Raw genomic sequence first — 22498 nt, forward strand, 5'->3', positions numbered from 1 at the left:
ACTCTGACCATGGACCACTGCAGTGGCTGCAGATTTTTCTTCCTAACACTTTCTTAATTAATCAGTTTCCAATATCTGCTGTTAATTCTTTTCCCTTCATTTTAATTGCTATGTCATTTAGGACCCAGTCCTCTGAATTGCTTCCTTTTTACTTAAATAGCAGCCAAACAAAACTGTGATGTGAAGAGAGCCAACAGATGACCAGCTAAGTCAATGTCCTCAAACTTCAACCAATTATACTCCAACCAGGTCCTTAGTCAGAAGCAGATTCTTGTTGTTAATTACATCCGTTTTTTAATTCCATTGCTTGTTGGTGCTCTCATTCCATCACAGCAGACATTTTAAAAATTGTCATTTTTCTTTATTACTGAAAGCACCTCAAAAAGTCTTGTGGACCTGAACAGATCCACATTACACAAGACTCTCACTTTTCTTTATTTTCAGATATTATGTGATAGATGCAGGTTTGCCGGTCATGTGTTGGCTCAGTTTTCTCATTAATAATTGGCTGCTAATGAAGGAAAAAAGAAACAATTTGGGTTCTGAGTCTTAAATAGCAAATCAATTAAGGCAAAAGAGTTAATTAGCAGCCAAAGCTGGTCAGTAAATAAGAAAAGGGTGAGAATGAGATGCTGCAGTCATAGTGACCTTCTGAGATCGTGGGTTGAGATCCTTGTAACTTTAATGACCTTTTTTCTATTCCTGTACAAAGCAAGTGGGCCTTCCATGAAACAATGAATTATATACAGCACATTTAATGGTAACATACAGTGCATCCGGAAAGTATTCACAGTGCATCACTTTTTCCACATTTTGTTATGTTACAGCCTTATTCCAAAATGGATTCAATTCATTTTTTTCCTCAGAATTCTACACACAACACCCCATTATGACAACGTGAAAAAAAGTTTACTTGAGATTTTTGCAAACTTATTAAAAATAAAAAAATTGAGAAATCACATGTACATAAGTATTCACAGCCTTTGCCATGAAGCTCAAAATTGAGTTCACGTGCATCCTGCTTCCCCTGATCATCCTTGAGATGTTTCTGCAGCTTAATTGGAGTTGATTGGACATGATTTGGAAAGGCACACACCTGTCTATAGAAGGTCCCACAGTTGACAGTTCATGTCAGAGCACAAACCAAGCATGAAGTCAAAGGAATTGTCTCAAGGCACAAATCTGGGGAAGGTTACAGAAAAATGTCTGCTGCTTTGAAGGTCCCAATGAGCACAGTAAGTGGAAGAAGTTCAAGACCACCAGGACTCTTCCTAGAGCTGGCCGGCCATCTAAACTGAGCGATCGTGGGAGAAGGGCCTTAGCCAGGGAGGTGGCCAAGAACCCGATGGTCACTCTGTCAGAGCTCCAGAGGTCCTCTGTGGAAAGAGGGGAACCTTCCAGAAGGACAACCATCTCTGCAGCAATCCACCAATCTGGCCTGTATGGTAGAGTGGCCAGACGGAAGCCACTTCTTAGTAAAAGGCACATGGCAGCCCGCCTGGAGTTTGCCAAAAGGCACCTGAAGGACTCTCAGACCATGAGAAACAAAATTCTCTGGTCTGATGAGACAAAGATTGAACTCTTTGGTGTGAATGCCAGGCGTCACGTTTGGAGGAAACCAGGCACCGCTCATCACCAGGCCAATACCATCCCTACAGTGAAGCATGGTGGTGGCAGCATCATACTGTGGGGATGTTTCTCGGCGGCAGGAACTGGGAGACTAGTCAGAATAAAGGGAAAGATGACGGCAGCAATGTACAGAGACATCCTGGATGAAAACCTGCTCCAGAGCGCTCCTGATCTCAGACTGGGGTGACGGTTCATCTTTCAGCAGGACAATGACCCTAAGCACACAGCCAAGATATCAAAGGAGTGGCTTCAGGACGACTCTGTGAATGTCCTTGAGTGGCCCAGCCAGAGCCCAGACTTGAATCTGATTGAACATCTCTGGAGAGATCTTAAAATGGCTGTGCACCGACGCTTCCCATCCAACCTGATGGAGCTTGAGAGGTGCTGCAAAGAGGAATGGGCGAAACTGGCCAAGGATAGGTGTGCCAAGCTTGTGGCATCATATTCAAAAAGACTTGAGGCTGTAATTGCTGCCAAAGGTGCATCGACAAAGTATTGAGCAAAGGCTGTGAATACTTATGTACATGTGATTTCTCAGTTTTTTATTTTTAATACATTTGCAAAAACCTCAAGTAAACTTTTATCACGTTATTATGGGGTCTTGTGTGTGGAATTCTGAGGAAAAAAATGAATTTAATCCATTTTGGAATAAGGCTGCAACATAACAAAATGTGGAAAAAGTGATGTGCTGTGAATACTTTCCGGATGCACTGTGTATTCTTACAGACCGTATGTTGAGAGACAGAGATGGAGTGAGACAGAGTGAAAGACAAAGCACCTGTGCTCCAGCTACTGTAATCACTGGAGTGACCTGAGCCCGTCCACTACATGCACATCCTTCTAGCAGGGTGAGTAAGTGGGTAAGAATCTGATGATTACACACAAAAGCAAACTTTGTCTGAAAAAAGGGAGAATGAGAAATTCTTCTGTTTCATTTTTTAAGTGTGTGATTTTTTTTTTCTTCCTTTCTAGGATGTTATTATTTTTTTGTTTGCTCAGCTTTTTTGTCTGTCTTGCTCTGTTTCGTTTTGAATCATGCAGTCCTGTGGGATGAGGTTGGTTCTTCATTAAGATGAAGACATTTTATTCTGATGGAGATGGAAGTGTTTAAATCCAGATGTGTGAACTGGGCCACCTGGGTGGAGCTTCTCTTTGTGGGACTATGATTCACTTCAAACTCTGGTCAGTGATATTAGAGGCTCTGCTTACTTCTTGCTCTTCTGTGCAGAAGCCCACCAAATGAAATGGTACAATGTAATTAAGTAAATCATTGTCTCTACCCTGGAAGGTTAAATCACTTCCTGGTAACATTGACCTCGCACACAATACCCAGACCTGTAGGGTCACATTCAAAGTGCACAAATCAAATGCATTAACAAGAGTCCCTTCCTGACACATACGTTTTTTTTTTTTTCTTTCTTTCAGGAGTCAAAAGTTCAGGGCTGAAGGTCGCTGCAGTACTCTGAAGTTGCAAATATAAATTCAATAATATTTTAGTAACCAATCTATTATTTTGACAGCTTTTTTATATCTGTTGCTATTGAGCCCTAAGTGTGGATCGTCTGTAATGTCAGTGGATCCCACAACGCCCTGGAAACTAAGGGTCCACTGTTAGAACAATTATGACATTGCATGCTGTGAAAGGCACTATATTAGAGAGATTGTTTAGATCTCTACATCAGTGTTATTTTCTACTTAGTAGTATTCAACAGAAGGGTCCTGTCATACTATGAACAATGGTATATTTCCACCCTCTCTCATTCTCCATCTCTTTCTCACAGTGCACATATTTTGAGGCAAATCTCAGTCAGTGATGTCACTCCTCCACATCCCGTATAGACGGCTCCATTTTTTTTTCTTCCTTTCTTTTTTCTACTCAGCTCCAGTTCAGGCACTAGGTTAGCTCACTGCTCTGAATAACTAAGCAGTGTGTTAGGTCAGTTGTAGCAAACACTAGGAAAATGGGCAAAAATCTGGGCTCCTTTGAAGCCACTCCTCCACCCACCCTCCGATGAAACTCAGAGGCCTGGGCCGAGGCCAGCTCCTGCTCCGTCCTGCTACACCTATTCCCAGTTCCAGCTCACAGCTTTGGAATGCACTGGAATACCACAAGTCAGGCAGAAGAATGAACGCTTTCCGATTTAGAGAACAGCATCCCAAACGGCCCTCCGAGACGCATGCTTTCTCCTTGAGATCACCAGGCCCCAATGATAATAAACATTTCCTTCCAGAGCCCTGGAAACCCCATTCCTGACATCAGCTGCCGAGCTGGAAAACAGACACCAGAGCCGATTTCAACAGAGTGCACAGAACTGCAGATGTACTTTTTGAAAGAAAAAAAAGTGGCCCCACTACACTTGGGGGCTGTTAGTATGAGGAGGGGGACTATAAGCTCAGTGGGTTTAGGGCTGAAAGTTGGGGCATAACAACTATTTTGAGTAGCTCATCAGGGTCTATCAAGGTTCATGGTATCTAAGAAGACGGTTCGAGTGGTTCCATAGGTTCAGTTGTGAATTTTGACCATGAAGGAGTACACATGAATAAGCCAGTGGAATTAGAGGTGGATCTCTGTGTAAAAGGTATGGACTAAAGTGGCTTAATGGAAGTGTGGGCTTTTATGGTCATTGATGTAACATGTACAAAGAACAGTGAAATTCCTACTTACATGTTTGTCTGTTCTGGATGTCAGTTTAAAACTGGATAGTATGAGAGTAGTCCTAAGGGTACAACACTGAAGATGAAATGGCAGGATTAAGAGGCCCTATAGTTACTCTACTGCACCTCACAGAAGTAGGACTAGATTTGGGTGCCTCAATATATTCAAAACTCCTCTGGTCAGGTGAAAAAGTGCATCCAGCCATCACATTACAAAAATATTAATCATGTTTTCCCTTGTCTCTTTTCCTATTCTGTTTTTAGCCTTTATGTAATAAAAAGTCTAAACTGTGGATGTGCCAGAACAGTTAATGAGTCCCATCCCAACAAAATGAGGTCATTTACAGCAGTCATGTTCTTTTCTTAGCCTGATAAAAGCTGCAACTACAAGTGAAAAATTTTAAAAATAAAGATCATGGATCTGACAAATGGCCAACGTCTAGGGGACCAACATAGCCAAGTCATGACAAACTGGGCTGGGACTGGGTGGGCCTTGCAGAATGAGTGGGTGTATGAGGATGTAAATGTGAAGAAGCCTTCCAAAGCACGAAACTGCACCCTGAACAGAAGGAGAGCACAATCATCTCCTCTCGCACATCTGTGTCCCTCTCATCTTTCTGCCGTCCTAGTCTGACAGCTGTCCTTTGTACGTAATAATAAAATAATAATTCTTTACATTTATATAGTGCTTTTCTCACAACTCAAAACTCTTTGCAAACTCCACTCAGGGAGGACCTGCAAAGCAAAGCCATGTTCTCCTTACTATGAGGCAGCAGCACATGAGATAATCTGTCTCATCACTATTCTGCTCTACCACCTCTGCCTTCACACCACACTCTTTGCCTTTTTCATCCTCTTTCCTCCATCGTCTTATCCCCTTTACTCTGATCAATCCTGTTTTTGTCTACTGCATTTGTTGTCCATTTGGTCCCACTTGGCTATCACATTCTTCACCTAATTTATTGGTAGTTCAGGCAAGAAGACAGAACTGCATTTCATTGTCTACCTAACTGTAGTCAAGAATGACCACATCCTCAGAGGTTATCGAGCATGCACAACGACTAAGTTATTCAGAGCTTTGTAGCCTTGGCCAGGTCTGCAAAGTTTTACAAAGCTGCATATGATATTATCCACAGAGAGCTTTACAGCTGAACATTGTGTACCTTTATGTTCAGCTTCCAGTAAGTACAACAATGTACTTAGTTTTGATACATTTTCGTTTGATGCGGAAACCCGATCTAAATGGATTGCTGCTATCCAGACATAGAGCTTTACAGTTGGTCATCCTACCCGTTTGTAGCCAGCATTTAAAAACGAGGATTTTCACGAGTCACCGTCTCAGACGGGGTGGCAACTGTTGAAGAAGGGAATGGTTCCTTTGTTGTTTGAGTGGAAGAATTTCTCTGTTTTACTTTCAAGAGCAGGGGTTTGGGAGAGGAGAAAACGACTGACGGAAGATGATACACCGAACAAGGAGGAGGAGGATGATAAAATCTTCCAGGACCATGACTAGATTTTTTAAAATATTAGACCACATCATTCACTGAAACTTGATTTGATGAACAGAAACCTGTCTCATGAATTAGCCTGCACTGAACCTGCAGGATAATTTACGCACAAACTGTGAGGCTTTTGGCTTTTCCTCATTGATCTTTAGCACTCAGCCTTACTGGTACACAACTTCTCCTTTCTCTGAATCCTTGTATGAAACTGAATTTGACAAAGATGTTAGGAAAACTGTAACAGGGACTGACACATGTTGGCGTTATCACCACGTTAACCTTGGCTTGTACGCAAACATGTTAATATGTCCAGGTCTTACCTGCATAATTGTGGTTGTAGCTTGGAACATATAGTTTGAAACCCTTCTTCTTTTTAGCTCCTGATGTGTGGCATATTGTTGGAATGACCTGACTTACGTCATTTACTGTAAGTCTGGGCACGTTTTAAAGTGATCAGGTGAAAAACACCATAGCTAGTCTGTTTTGATATCAGTGCCGGAAGTGAGGTAGCGGGCTTATGCGGAATCCAGAAGAGAGTGTGCATATGGTCAGTTAAACCCAATCTATCAAGCAGGTAGCCATTTAGGGCTGTCGTGCACTAAGTAGGGGTTCCACACTGATTTCAGAATCATTTTTTCATTCCACTTTAACTAAAATAACTCTGTCAATCACTTCAAGTCCTCAAGTTACTTATGGTCAGTTGTAGGCTCTTAAAATCATAAAACGTCTTTCTTGCTTTTTATTCACTTTAAAACCTCTCATCCTCTTCTGCCCTTTCTTTCACCATTTTAAAACGTGAATGCAGCTGGCACTGTAACTGTCAAACTAGCCAGTTAACTGGAGTCAGTGATAAATTCTTGATTTTCTTAATCTGGTCTTTTATTTCTAGCTAAATTCGTGTGGTATGCTATTTCTGGCCCTTTACCAATACCGTGCTGGTGCATAATCAGAATTATTTCTGTTACTTTTTCATAGAAAACACAAAATATTGCTTACAAAGCTACTTACTGTGCTGTGTGATCCTCCCCGGGACTTTGCAATTGGAGTTGAAATGGGCACACTGGTGAAACTACTGCTATTCTGCCCTAGTTTGTCTTTGCTTCATGTTCAATGTCTTTATGTTCAGATTACTGACAGTGGTGGTTCTTACATGTGTGATTTAGTCAGTATCACCTCTACAATTTTGTATATTTTGTAAAGACAGCATTAACACAGATTAATCACAAGCAAAGAAAAACAGAAAGATGGTGAGACTAGAATCACTGTAAATTACGGGCCTGCTTGAAATGCCTTTCATTTAAATTTTGTAAAAATTATTTCAGTATATCTTCACACTATGTAACAGGGTGATGCAATGGGTAGTGCAGATCCAGATCCTGCACCAACACTACAGTATGTGTGTGAAGTTTGCATGTCCTCCATGATTCTGTATGGGTTTCCCTCCAGTACTCTGTTGTTTTGCCTACATTTCCGAAGAGAGACGTGTTAAGTCAAATGTAAAATTAGGCTTGTATGAGTTTCTTTCTGAGTTGGACCTGTGGTCCAGGGTGGTTTCCTGCATTGCACTAAATGCAATGTGCCCCTGTGGACCCGAATTGAAATAAGAAGGCATGAGACTATGAAATGAATGATCCTTGAACAAGTGTGAAGTTTTACTCACATTTTATACAGCCAAATCACACTGATACTGATCACAGAACACTCTTGGCTCCTTAGCCATTTGGTCAACAGTTTGAAGACAGAAGGCAGACATCATAAGTTAATCTCCCCTGAGATTCAGGTCTGGCAATGCTAATGCTATTTGATACAGTGATATTAGATTAAATTTAAACATCTTCCAAAAATAATCTATAAAGATAACCGAGTTCTATATAGTATATGAAGATATATAACCTTTATAGTCATGGCACCCTCCTGAATGTTGCTATTGCGCTAAAAGTCTCTAACGCAACCATATATTTGGTATGCAAGATTAATGATAAAAAAAAAAATCATGTATTCTGTTTACAAGGGTGGGTGTTATAATAAAACACAGTAAACTCATCGGGCTACAAGACAAATCATACACAAGCCTCTCCTTGCTTTCCTGCCTCATTTTTTCTCTGTACTGACCATATTTATGGACAATTGTCTACTGTCTCTGCTCATGAATCTGTACTGTGGCATTGGCAGCTAAATGGTACCCATCAGCAAGAAAACTAAAGGCTTTTGGATTTACAAAGAAGACACTGTTCTAAGCTGCACCAGCACGTTTCTGTGTGTGCGATGACAGGCTGGCTGTCCCCTGGCCTCCCAAGTTTCTCTGCGCAGCTGGAGTGTTACACCAACATTTAATGTATTTCTGATCAAATGGAGAAAGAAAATAGTCACCATGTTCTAACAGCGAAAGTGAAACCAGTGCATTGTCAGCTTTGGAAAGTTAGGTGGAATAATGTTGCCTAAGCTGTACTCGGCAGCTGTTGGTATGCTTTGAGCTCAACTGGGAATATCGTTCAGTGGTGAAAGGACCACTTGAAGGAACTTCTAAACCTGGTGGCAGCACCATTAACATCTGGTAGGGCTGTGTCTAGTTTTATGTGGCCAATTGTCACTGCAGTGTCTCATACGCTGCATAGTGGCATGGCTGTGGGAGTGGATGAGATCAGGATGCAAATGATAAATGTGCTAGATATTGTGGAAAACTCTTCAGAGTTGGATGAAAGGCAGGGACCCCTTTTGAAAAGGGTGTGTTTTATTTACTGAGGTATGACACTTCTCAGCCTCCCAGGGAAACTTATGCTGATGTACTAGAATGGAAATGCCATGCGACTGCTGTGCCTCAGATCTCTTAGGAACCCTCAGGAGAAGCAATGTAAATTTAGTTTTGGCTGTGAGACCGTGGACCAGCACTTTCTTTTCCCACTTATTTTTTGAGGCATTATAGGAATTTCCTCAACCTGTCCATATGTCATTTGTGGATTTGGAAAAATGTACCCATGGTACCTTGTTGAAGGTGCATCAAGAGTACTGAGTTGTGTCTACTGCTCTGTAATTAATTCCTGTATTTACAAGCCAAGAACGGTTTTCACATACTTGGTCTTAGTGTGAATCTGTTCAATGTGGGCATTGGACACCTTCAAGAGTGCATCTTGTCTACTTCAATGGTCACGGTTTTCATAAATAGGATATCAAGGCATGGTCTATGTCGCCATTTTGGATTATAGTTGGACAAACTCGGACTTGACACACCAGCCCAGAGTTTTCAAGTTGGAAATCCAACTTAAGGGGGTGTTCCAGTTGAAAATTCCAACAATGAACTTGGAAATTTCAATGTCCCACTTCAAATGGAATGCAGCATTAATCAACACATTTTGCAGATGTTGTACTGGACCATGACGGTACAGGAGGAGTTAAGTCCTCAGATAAAGTTTTTGACTTATCATTCCATCACTATACCAACCCAATATCAGGAGCTCTAGATAGTGATAGAATAAATGGGATTGTGAGTACAAGCGGCTGACATGTGGTGCCTGTTCAGAGCTGCTGGGCTAACTGACACCATCATGACCCCAAATGGGATAAGCCAAATTCAAGAATGGATTAAAGTAAATCTCTCTGGCTACCATTTCTTCTTGACTATAATCTATTTTAGATTCTAAGAGAAATAGACATATAGGGGCGTTATTGTCATGTGTAAAGAGTACATTGACATTCCTACTTGCATGTGCTAATTAACACGTAGCATGTTGACACACTCTGGCACTATGATTATTAAGTACTACTACCTTACCTTAAAACTTCTATCTTTTAGACACTGAGATGGCCCCGAAAGTGTCAGTACTGCTAGCTAAGTAGTTAAGTAGTGGCTAAGGCACTGGATTGCAAACAGCAAGGTCACTGGTTCAGGCCCCACCATTGACTCACTGTGTGAGTGACTCCCTTCACTTACCAGAACTCAGAAAGCTGACAGCAATCTGGAGAATGGCAACAGCTAAATAAAAATAAGCGCAATGTTATTGCCAATTCAAAAGCCATTGAAAAAATCATTAAGAAATATTTGTAAATAACTATAATTGACAATAATATTTAACAATATATTTAAGAATAAATTAATAAGCAGGGTAGAGTATGATACAGAATACAAACTACTGGTCACCACCTGGGCCTGTTCTTGTGGTATGATGCCCCTCCATCTTTCTTACACCTCTCTTTGCCATCTCATTGTTATTCACTACTATGGCCTCTCGTGTCAGAGTGCAGCCCATTCAGATGTGTCCACTAGCGCTCCCCCCTGGTGGTGTATTTGTTAGTCCTTTGGCCAAGCAATATTTTTCTGGCCACTGCCTCTTGGCAACCACTGTTGAGAGGCGTCTCTGGCTGGATCAGAAGATTTCCCGTTTGGTGCGCAGCCCTAGTTATGTGAGGAATGTGAGGCTCGGTCTGTCTGCCCGAGAGCCCAGAGCACTATTTTAGGAAATAGCTGATGTCTGTTTTACTTTCAGCGGGAGGACGGAGACGGACTAGGCCTTCTTCTTGTATTCCACCCTTATCTGGTATTCCTGCAGTCTGAGGACAGCAGAAAATGAAACGATGGTGATGGCTTAACCCGCTGGGGGCAGATGGGATACAAAGCATCCTTCTTTAGCTCTTTAGGATTCCAAAGGGCTCTGATTTGAAAGGAGCTGCTTGTTCACATCATAGCATCCAGGCGACGGAGTGCTGATTACAAGAGAACAAAAGGGAAAGGGACGGGGCACCTCAGCAGGCCAGGGCTGCCGGGGAGGCTGAAGTTAAAGAGACAGTCATGGCACAGTAGAAAGGAATTGGGCAGAGGGCTGGAGGGCATGCTGGGGATGGGGCCGAGCTGACCAGGCACTGGTATGGTGACCGCACAACCACCTGTCATTGTCAAAAGAGTCACACACGACCAGCAGTGTCCCCCATAGGGTAGCTTAAATAAAAAAAGACACTTCAGAGACCTAACACCCACAATGACGCTTTTTCTGTTGAAAAAGGATGCACAAGGAGAGTCACGAGAATGAGTCAAACAAGAAACCACAAAAACCTAACTTCCATAATGAAGAATCTCAAGGATACAAGAAGTCCCTCCCAGCACTCCCACATGGAAGACAGCACAATTCCCACCCTGCTGTTGTCTGGCTTCCATGAAATCTGTTTTCCCCGGCACTACAGTGAAGATCTCATACTTTTTTACAGTGTATTTCAAGGAATTCTACAGGGCTTAACAAAAATAGATGAAGATACCCAAAGCACAGGGAAAGTAGTTGTCTGTAAGCTACTATCCCAACATGCTCAGGGACACGAGTAAAACTGCTGGGCAGTGTGTTATCTATTTTTGAACTCAGTTATACCAGTACCACTTGAGCAGTCCTGGATGGAATGCTAGGCCAAAGCATCGCCCATTCACAAAATGGGTCAACTCTGAGGTGAACTTGTGGACTGAAACTGGTTTACCAGGAGAGAAAACAAAAAAGACATGGAAAGAAGGACGAAATTCCACAAGACTAGTAACTGAGTTAGAATATGATAACCACTGTGCCGCCATGCAGTGTCAAGCAGGCCTTGTTACCTAAATTAAGACTAACAGTTCTTAAAAAGGAGATCTCAGTGACTTTGAACAGCAGGTCAGTTATTGAGACATGTCTGTCAAGAACTTCACTGTTTCACAAGAATAAACATGTGACATGATGCCGGAGGAAGGATGTTTGATTGAAAAGCACACAATTCTCAGTTGTGATGACCACATAAATACAATTTGGGGCGACAACAGCAAGCTGCTTTAAGACCAGAGAATCATGAGGCTCACATATAGCTCTGAGCACAGGCAGTGGATGGCCACTCAGTGGAGACAATGATATGTCAGGTGAACAACCCCTCCTCACTATGTTTGGTGCACACCAAGAGATATCTACAGGCTCAATATTTGGTCCTTAGGGCTGTATGGTAATGATTTTGGGTGTGTGTTCCTGGCTGTCATTCACTCCTAATGTCCACCTGATTCTAAGTGACCACCTTCACCCCATAGCACTCACAAGACAGTCTGAAGAGACTACATGGCCTTGACAGTCACTGGTCCGCTACTCAATCAGAGGAAATGCGGGACCACCAAGAAAGCAGGAGATAAAATGCACAGAAGTCCAAAATCCAAGTATGGTATATTTTGTGCCAAAAAAACTGTTCTGGTGGCCACATTCATTAACCCTCATATAAGAATCAGAATAATGCATGGCGTGTATAGCACAGCTTGTACGTTAAGCATAAGAAATAGATACATGTGACAAAAAGCTTCAAGGAGTTTCTCCTAAAGTCCTACCAGGTAGGTGTCTACTTTCAGGGAGCAGACAAGTCTTCCATTTGTTTTCCTGCTCCTAAGTTGCTCCACACAGAACATAGCTCGATTTATCTATCATGTTATTGAGGATTGAAATTGCAAACTGGTTGTAGTGCAGGGCAGTGAGGCTGATAATGGAGACAGTAAGACCACCGTGTTCATGGACCGTCATAGTTGTTGTTTAGAAGTCTAAAGCGGAGCAGAGGGAGTTGTTTTCAGCTCAGCTGGGTAAGATGGTGTTTTCTGATTCCAAGCCCCTACAGCCGGCTTGTTCTTATGAAGATGTGCGCCAGACAAAGACAGGGCCTGAGGGACATTAATATTACTGATCAGTGAGACCTTTTCCCATTTCACTTTATGGGGGCTGGAATTGATGTTGGCTCATAACAGGAATAAGGTGGATACATCCCAAAAAAGCAAAGTTGTCAATTCAAGATGCGGATGAAATGCCACCTGATTAAAACATACAAAAAGTTTCACTTCAAATCAGAGGGAAAGAAAACTGGAAAATTCCATAAAATCAACCAGGAATTTAGCAGTTTATTAGGTGATGTTTAGCCACCATCTTAGAAAAAAAAAAAAATACAAGTAACTAGATAAACTCTAGAGAGGGCAGTATGGAGCTGCTGCCTTACAGCACAGAGTCCTGGGTTTAAATCCCACACCCAGTCACTTTCTGTGAGGATTCTGCATGGTCTCCCTATGTCGGAATGTTTTTTTTCTCCAGGAAGTCTGCTTTTCTATCCACTTACCAAAGACCTGTTGGTTGGGTTGGCTAGTAAGTTTAGTTTGACTGGTGTCTTCTCTGCTGCTGGTTCTATCCAAGGGCAGACTTTGACTTACCACATCTCTATAGTGGGTACAGAAGATGGATGGAGTGTCCACAGATGTGTGTGTGAATATCACGACCTGTATTGCTCACGTCTGTATCATACTTTTTATTTTTCTGTTACTGTATATGCATAAATGCATATAGCAAACTGAGTTTGTCAAAGGAAAGAGCACTTAGTACAAATAAATTTAATACAGTTGAAAAAAAAAATCAATTTTAAGACCATGCCTTTTATTTCTTTGAACAGATTATTTTAATGTTTGTCTGACTATATGAAAGGCACTATATAAAATGTGGGCAGATTGGAAGTGAAATACAAATGGCACTGGGGCCCCCAGGAGGACTGGGAGCTGCACAGGAATGGCTTCCAAACCCCCGTTAGATATGACTCAGATTTAATTTTTTCTGTCACAAGTCCCTGTTCACTTTCCTTAAATAACGCTCACTCAGTCAAGTGGCACAAATACTGGAGGGGGGGGAAAAGCAGCAGAAAACAGAGATATTTCCAGTTCCCAGAGGGAAGCTCCCTTAGAGCCTGGAGCCTGGCCAGTGAAGCGAAAGCAGCTTAAACAATGAGAGCAGCCAATGAGACGAGAAGGCGTCAAGGAGCCGCACGACAAACTTCATTGAGAAAAAAGGGAAATCCACTCAGGCCGCCCACTGCAGGGTAACCCTGAGCCTGCTCACGCAATATGAGTCACTCCGCAATCAAAATGAACATTCATAGACCGTGTGACCTATGGCTTGACTGCGTCTATGCAAAGCGGACCAGAAAAGAGACATGCCAGACGGCTAGCAGCTACTCACGTGACCCACTCATTCATTTCACTTATTGCTTTTCATAGGGCCCACAGACAATAGATGGGCGACTAGGGAAACCTGGTGAGCCAGGAACAACTTTAGTCAGAGTCCATCTCCTTCACCTCACGGCCTAAACCGTCTCCATGGCCTGCGACCCAGTCTTTTACTGCATAAGCATAAAAACAAGTCTGTTGTGTGACCCCTGACCAAGTACCAGTAGAATGTTACTGTTTATAACACCCGCAGTCAGTTACCCAGATATACAAAATGAGCTGGTCATTTGACTCATTCTGAAATCAGTAGCATGTAGGTGCCAACTTCTCACTCTTTCAACATGAGCATGAATAGAGGATGGTGGGGTGTCACAAGCTTTTGGTTTTTACCTTTATTGCATTTTTCCACATGTAGAGTGCATCAGCAGTATGTGTATGTGTATCTGTGTGTAAAGGAGTGTTTGTGAATGTGTCTGAAAGTGCATATATGATTGAGTATGTTTGTGTATGTGTGCATGGCAGTATGCATGTATATGGATGCTTACTGTCATGTGTACACAGTACAATGAAATTCTTAGCTGCGTATCTCCTCAGGATGCTGGCAGTAATCCAATACCAACACGAGCGCATGAGTGTTTATGTTTCTGATAATATATGTAAGTATGTACTGTATGTATACAATCGTTATATGTGGATCATAAGTTGGCTTGAGTGTCTATATGCATTACACTGTGAGGATCGGCATGTGTATATGTAAATGGCAGCATACAAATATGTGCATTTATATTCAAAGCAGAGTATGTACATAAGCGTGCATCAGTCTATATGTGGCCATGGTCTGTTTATTTGTAGGACTGTTAGCATGTATGCGTGGAAGAATATGAGTAAAAGAGTGTCAGTATGTCTTTGCAAGTGTGCATGAGCATGTGCGCATAGGTAAGTGTGTATGGGTGAGTCATTCATGAGTATGTACAGTATACTGTACATATCCATGCATATGAGTAAGTGCATCTGTGTATGTGTATGCGTGTACTATATGTATATACACTCACCTAAAGGATTATTAGGAACACCTGTTCAATTTCTCATTAATGCAATTATCTAATCAACCAATCACATGGCAGTTGCTTCAATGCATTTAGGGGTGTGGTCCTGGTCAAGACAATCTCCTGAACTCCAAACTGAATGTCAGAATGGGAAAGAAAGGTGATTTAAGCAATTTTGAGCGTGGCATGGTTGTTGGTGCCAGACGGGCCGGTCTGAGTATTTCACAATCTGCTCAGTTACTGGGATTTTCACGCACAACCATTTCTAGGGTTTACAAAGAATGGTGTGAAAAGGGAAAAACATCCAGTATGCGGCAGTCCTGTGGGCGAAAATGCCTTGTTGATGCTAGAGGTCAGAGGAGAATGGGCCAACTGATTCAAGCTGATAGAAGAGCAACTTTGACCGAAATTACCACTCGTTACAACCGAGGTATGCAGCAAAGCATTTGTGAAGCCACAACACGCACAACCTTGAGGCGGATGAGCTACAACAGCAGAAGACCACTCATCTCCACTACAAATAGGAAAAAGAGGCTACAATTTGCACGTGCTCACCAAAATTGGACAGTTGAAGACTGGAAAAATGTTGCCTGGTCTGATGAGTCTCGATTTCTGTTGAGACATTCAAATGGTAGAGTCAGAATTTGGCGTAAACAGAATGAGAACATGGATCCATCATGCCTTGTGACCACTGTGCAGGCTGGTGGTGGTGTAATGGTGTGGGGGATGTTTTCTTGGCACACTTTAGGCCCCTTAGTGCCAATTGGGCATCGTTTAAATGCCATGGGCTACCTGAGCATTGTTTCTGACCATGTCCATCCCTTCATGACCACCATGTACCCATCCTCTGATGGCTACTTCCAGCAGGATAATGCACCATGTCACAAAGCTCGAATCATTTCAAATTGGTTTCTTGAACATGACAATGAGTTCACTGTACTAAAATGGCCCCCACAGTCACCAGATCTCAACCCAATAGAGCATCTTTGGGATGTGGTGGAACGGGAGCTTCGTGCCCTGGATGTGCATCCCACAAATCTCCATCAACTGCAAGATGCTATCCCATCAATATGGGCCAACATTTCTAAAGAATGCCTTCAGCACCTTGTTGAATCAATGCCACATAGAATTAAGGCAGTTCTGAAGGCGAAAGGGGGTCAAACACCATATTAGTATGGTGTTCCTAATAATCCTTTAGGTGAGTGTATGTGTCTGTGTCTATGTGTACCATGGTGTTTGTATATGATTGTGAGTGCACATGAAAATGTGTGTGTACATCCTTTAGTTCTTAAACGTCCAACACAGTTCAGCCACCCCTAATCACCCTCGATTATTTTCTCAGGGATGAATGGCCCCTCGTCCTCCCAGCTGATGCTGAATGTGGGAGCCTAACTCTCATGATACAATGAGTCAAGTACCAGGCAGTAATCTGCTTTAGGATAAGAATTCAGACACAATGAAAAGACAGAACAGGTGAGGCCCACACCAGTAAAACCAGTGGAGCAGCCCTGCCACAGTGCCCAAATTGGACAGAAAAAAACAATGTGGGAAGCACGTGTCTTTCGGGCAGATCCAAACTACAGGGGCCACAAGTGAGGGGGACGCCTTCCTGCAGCGCAGGCAAGTTTTTCTGACTTTTATTTTTCAAGACGTTTCACGTTTGCAGCAACAAGCTTTCGGCTACTGTGTGAACACGCTGACTTGGGTGCAACTGCAAAAAGAATTTCTTTTACTTTGTTTTTTTCTGTCTTTTTTTTTCACTATGATCTTGCCAAAAGTTTATTTTGCAGATTTGTGGGGCCTGAGCTAGAAGCCGCTGGACGCCGCCAGCTGCAGGATAGTGTGAGCTCTGTACCTAATACCAAACAGCTGGGAGAACGAGGGCTCTCTTATGCCCGAGGAAACACTAAGGGCTCTGTTCGGAGCCGTAGTGCCATTAGCTGGGAAGAATCCTACGCCCGACTGTCCTGCTAGGGCCGCCCATCCAATCAGCCTTAAAGTAGCAGGACGCTAAAAAGTGAAGCTGTGGGAACAGTTGTTCTAGCACCAGTGGTTCAAACAAAAAAAAAAATAGAAGAAATTCAGATTGAGTAGAAATCTGTAATAACAGGGTAAAGCCACACTGAATAGTGAAAGAAGACCAGCAACTGAAATAAATTAGACAGGAGCAAATCAGGATTAAGGTGAATGGATATGTGTTAGTATACCAGAAAAGATTTATTAATAATCTGGATTAAGATAAACGCAGTTATGGGGCAAAGCAGAGAGGATTAATCAAGATTATGATGAAAGGAGGAGTGTGGGTAAAATACAGGGGATTGGTTGAAACTAAGAATAAAGATGTCATATGGGTAATGCAGAGACAACAGGCAGCGTACGGGTAAAGCAGGGATTACTCATCTGGACTAAGTAGAAAATGGGCCATTTATCTTGATCGTGGAAAAGAACAGTGAGCAATACAAGAGGATGTAGTTTGGACTGAGAAGAGAACAGCATTTTTTATTGAACCAACTGAGGTGTTCTAGGGAAACATACGGTAATTGGGATTCAGCAGGTCTGAATACTTGTTTCACATTTGAATCTACCTAAATATGATACGGTTGGCACCGTGGAGCAGAGGTAGCGCTGCCGCCAGGCAGTAACGAAGACCTGGGTTTGCGTCCCGAGTTCTCCCGGTGTGCACTTTGCATGTCCTCCCCGTGTCTGTTGGGGTTTCCTTTGGGTGCTCCAGTTTCCTCCCACAGTCTAATGACATGTAACTTTGATGGATTGGCAATACTAAATTATCCCTAATGTGTGGTTGCGTTGTGTGTGTGAGTGTGTTTGCCCTGCAATAGACTAGCGCCCTATCCAGGGTTTGTTCCCTGCCTTGTGCCATATGCCAGCTGGGATAGGCTCCTGCACCAAAATGTGACCCTATTCAGGATAACGTGGACTAGAAAATGACTGATTTACTGACTGAATATGACACTGGATTAAGAGAAACTGAAGTAGTCTACATTGAGTGTGGGCATGCTGGGAATATTCTAAATTTTCAACTGCACTGGCATATCCTGAACTGTTAGATAAAGGAAACTTGGATTAGTACTGAATTAACCCAGACTGGTCAAAAGTTATTAATGTGTTATACATCTTCTGAATTTACCTCATAAAGAATTCATTACTTACTAGCTATATAGCTTCTTCCATGTTGTTTTATTCATTGCGGAAGGTTACATGACTGGCTTAGGGTCAAATCAATGATGTGCTGGGCTTGAACCCGTGGCTTTGACGTGGCCAGTCTAATATCCACAATGTCATGCTGCTTTGATGAAAAAGTGGAGCTGAAAAATATATGGTACTGGGTAAAATACATAAATAAATAAAGCCACTCTTGAAATTAAGAACACTCAAGGCATTAGAAGTCACTTCCTACACCTTGGCCTTGGGGACCAAGATCTTGCCAGGGCATCATTTTGGCCTTAATTGTTAAACAAAAGGGAAAGCCTTGGCACACTAGAGGGTGTACACAGGGAGCAGGAATGGCAGGTATTCCTTAACATTTTTATAGTACGCCCAGCAATATTTGCCACAGTGTAAAATACTCCATGGAATGTTTATGCACCCTCTCAGTGTTGCAGTGCCCACAACTGATCCCATAAACCATTCATTTTGATACCAGACACAGAACGTCATAGCCATCGATTCTGCCACTATAACAGCATGATAACCAGTAACCCAGAAAGAGCACCAGGGCCAGGAAACATTAAAGACCCTTCATTTAAAATTGTTTTGGGTGCGAGCAGGGGCTTTCCTAAACATCGACTAGCTTCTTCAGATTGCCAGACTGCGCCCATTCTCACTCAGCTGCAAGCAGGGAATCCCCAGGGTCAGACATGAATGCCCGCTCTCTGCCCACCTGCCCCATGCACACATTCTCGTAAAACAAACATCAGCAAAGGGCCTCACATAAACTGTCCACTCACAGCTTGGACCAAAGCGCAGCATGCTGAGGGATGACTGAATGTGACGTTTGAACAAATCACCTGAATGAGGACAGCTGTGTAGGAGGTCACTCAAGACTACACAACTCAGAGCTCCTTTAGTGCTACACAAATAACTAATGATAAAAGAAAACCAGACAACTATGCTGTGCCCACTGGAAGTCATACAACTTTGTTAAAAATGAACCCTAATTCATTCAAAGCTGTACAAATAGCCCGATTCACACAATGCACAAATATCTGGTGTGCAGTCAATCCTACACAACTATTTAGGCTCACATGAACCTGCGTTACTCAGAGCTACACAACTGGGCCCAACACAACCAATCTTTAGTGCTATACAAATGAATCAACTCATAAAATATGCCAATCAAACCTTCTTCAACACTACACAGGTAATAGGAATCAAACACAACTATCCTATGCTCAGTCAGACTACAAAGTTAGCCTCAAAAAAGCCAACACGACTAACTGGAGCTCCCACAAAGTACTACAAGCAGGTGGACTGTCACAGCTCACAAGTAACTGTTGTGTAGCCAACCCAACACAAATCTGTCCACCCCACTGCTACACAAATGGTTTCAAACAAGGCAATACAGCTAACCCAAACCTCACTAAAAGCTGCACACTAACTACACAATACTACTGTGTATGCTCAAACCTACACAACTAGCTGAACTAACTCCAAACCTTTATCCATTATTAATTTCTTTAATAAAGTCCATTATCCCACTGATAACACCAACACAATATGATGTGTTCTTTGCAGTTACACAGCACCAGTTCTTTTTAATGAAAATGTTTGTCATCTAGTGCTGGAATGGGAGAGAGTGAGTTAAGTAATAGACTGTATCTTGTTTGTGGGTTCTATCCCCACTACTGACACCAATTTCATTTTACACATCAAGTTAGTTATTACACCACTAGGCCCACTAAAATGGTCACTACAGATCTGCTCACTCAGTTTCAAAACATACTGTTTGTGATTGCATAGAGTAGGCAGACATGCCCTTCATTTATAGAAGTGACCGGTCTGTGGACCTCCTTGAATCAAACTACTAATTACACAGATTTAGCTCATAGTTCTCTTTTTAACCAAAGCCTGTGCATCATGAAAGTCTGACTTATAGTTCAGCCATGTCTCTGACCTTGGAATAATCAAAATACTCGAGCAGTGACTGTAGAAGCCATTGAGGACTGCAGATATGTATGTGAGTGTGCCCTTTGGTGGACTGGCAATCCCATTCAGCATTGGTTTCTGCCGGGATTACGTGCCAGCCCTCATGACCCTAATCTGGATGAATGTATGGAGAAAACGGATGGATGTTGTTGAGGAAGAAACACAATCCTGATGTTAGCTCTGCCATGTGTGAGGACCACATATTAATGTACTCAATTGTTCAATCACAGAAATCCATCATATGAGGTGCCGAGGACTTGTTGAGAAGCCTGAATCTCAGATCCTACTTACTCTTCCAATTTCCTGCCATAATCAGACCAGAAGGTGCAGTCAATAAAAAAATAAGTTTAGACCTTGCCAAACTTTCTTTCTGTGCAAGAGTCCACTGTTATTTGTAATGCTGACCACAAATACACTTAATGGCAAAGCTGGGCAAGCCAGGCTAGCCGGTGTCTTGAATGTGGCCTGCGATAGACTGGTATCCTTTCTGAGGTTGGCCCTGCCTTGTGTGTGAAGCTGCAATTCTGAATTGTGTTCTTAGATTATGCTGACATACAAAAGAGAGGAGACCATTCTGTACTTCAGGCTCTTCATGCCTTATATTGACGTTCTTTCCTCAACTGGACTCCAGCTACCACAGACAAAACTCATGGTATCCACCAAATGGCATGACCATGTAATTCAACAGGTGGCTCCGATCTGGAGGTTTGCGGTCCTTTCAAAAGCAGACCATGACATGACTCTGCTGCTTACCTTATTTCACGCCTGAAAGTGATACACAGCCTGGCCTTGTTGCCTTCACTGGATACTCTCTAAGTATTTTGGGTAGTAATGTATTGTACATTGGGAAGTAAGTATGGAGTGGTGGCTCTGTGGCTAAGGATCTGCGCTGGTATCCGGAAGGTTGCCAGTCACAGCGAAAAGGGATCCTACTCTGTTGGGCCCTTAACTTGTATTTGCTCCAGAGGTGCTGTACAATGGCTGAACCTGTGCCTTGACCCCAAGGAATATGTGAAAAATAACATTCCAAATACAAGAAATTGTATAAGGCAAACAAATAACGCAAGAAAACAAAAAAAAAAAAACAATGACGGTGTAACATTTTCAAGCCCACTAAACCCAGTGCACAGAGACTGTCCCAGAAGCACCATGCTCAAGGCTTGAACCGACACTGGTCAGGATGCCAATCCATCGCTGATCCACTCATGCACACACTGTGCAAAACAAAGACTGACCAACTGATTGACTGACCGTTTGACTGGCTGGCCAATCAACTGATTGGGTTTGATGGCCCACTCACTTTGGTAGCACAAGCCAGGTACCACCTCAAACATGAAAACAATGGCTTAAACATGGCCTGGATAAATAGCAGGGGGCCCAAAATGACACCCCAAACCAACCGTCCTGCTCACCTGGGTTATTGGCTTCACTCTCCAGGAGCAGCAGCTCAGCACAGTCGGCCAGCGAGTGTTCCAGACACAGTTGGAGGAAGCGGGCTTGGGTTCGGCTCACCCGTTTCAACAGGGACAGCAGGGTCACTGTCTGCTCACATTCGTTCCATCCTTTGAACCAGCTCGCCAGCACCCCCACCTGGTCGCGAAACATCATGGCCAAGCCCCAGAAGACAAGACTTCGCTTCAGGTGGTCAGCAGACACTGTTGTCCATGAGCTTCCGGGGTCTGGCTGTCTGGCTGTCACTCTGGGATTCTTAGGTGGGTTCCGGGTGTCTCCACCTCTCTGCACCTGTGCTTCGCAACGCTAACCCCTCTGTCTAGTCCATGGCACCTGGAAAAGGAGACATAAAAGGTGCTGTCAGTGGCCAGTGCGACCACCTGAGCTGCCAGGTAGCCCCGGCGACACGTCTGGAGCACGCAGCGGCTTTCGAGCGCCACGCCACTGCTGCTGCATCGTCCCTGTTGCTTCTCTTAGCCAAATGACTCAGTGCAGACTTTCACTAACGTGGACGAGGAGAAAAAACGACGAGTTATAAAAAGAAAGCGCCCGCTGTTTGAAAAGAAGAGCCAGGGGGCTGAGGGGGGCACACCGCATGCCGTGGCGAATCGACAAGGCTTGGGGTTCAATGAGCATTCCCGACACCTCCTCGTCTTCTCGGCGCCCCCACCCCACCCCGCTTACACACCCATTTTTTTCGCGTCGATCCTGATCCAAAAAGACCCCATCTGGCGACGTACCTTGAAACTGAGTGAGAGCAATCCGCTAGGCGAGCGCGAGATCTCCTCCAGGCAGACCCCCCCCGCGCCCCCCAAACCCCGGGCCGCAGAACTGGGGGGCTGTGCTAGTGGGTGCGAGCTGGGAGCCTCATCGTGTCGTTCTGTCGGAAATTCCGTTTCGGAGGCACATTAACTCAAATCTTCCAAAGCATGGCTTCCTCCTCCCCGTCAGCCCCCTTCTGAAAGCATTTCATTTACAAGTCTCTCCCTCTCCTCTCCTAGCTCTCTCTCTCGCTCTACCTTCTCTCTCTCTCTCTGAGAAACGCGCACACTAGTCAGCCGCAACTACGAACGCCCCCAAATGATCACGAAGGG

General features: G+C 43.3%; 1 protein-coding gene across 4 annotated transcripts in view; it reads right to left on the reverse strand.

Annotated features, from left to right (window-relative positions):
- samd4a (sterile alpha motif domain containing 4A) overlaps window positions 1–22498 on the reverse strand; it is a 90545-nt gene that overhangs the window by 65719 nt on the left and 2328 nt on the right. For 3 of the 4 annotated variants that reach the window (XM_039742033.1, XM_039742032.1, XM_039742031.1), the window contains exon 2: window positions 21365–21737. In XM_039742033.1, the coding sequence (XP_039597967.1) occupies window positions 21365–21560 (196 nt within the window). In that variant the 5' untranslated portion in view covers window positions 21561–21737. Of the gene's footprint in view, window positions 1–21364; window positions 21738–22144; window positions 22495–22498 lie in introns of those variants that run through there. The other variant, XM_039742029.1, reaches the window with a different exon arrangement.

The sequence above is a fragment of the Polypterus senegalus genome, chromosome 18 (assembly GCF_016835505.1).
Source record: "Polypterus senegalus isolate Bchr_013 chromosome 18, ASM1683550v1, whole genome shotgun sequence".
In the NCBI taxonomy this organism is placed as follows: domain Eukaryota; kingdom Metazoa; phylum Chordata; class Cladistia; order Polypteriformes; family Polypteridae; genus Polypterus; species Polypterus senegalus.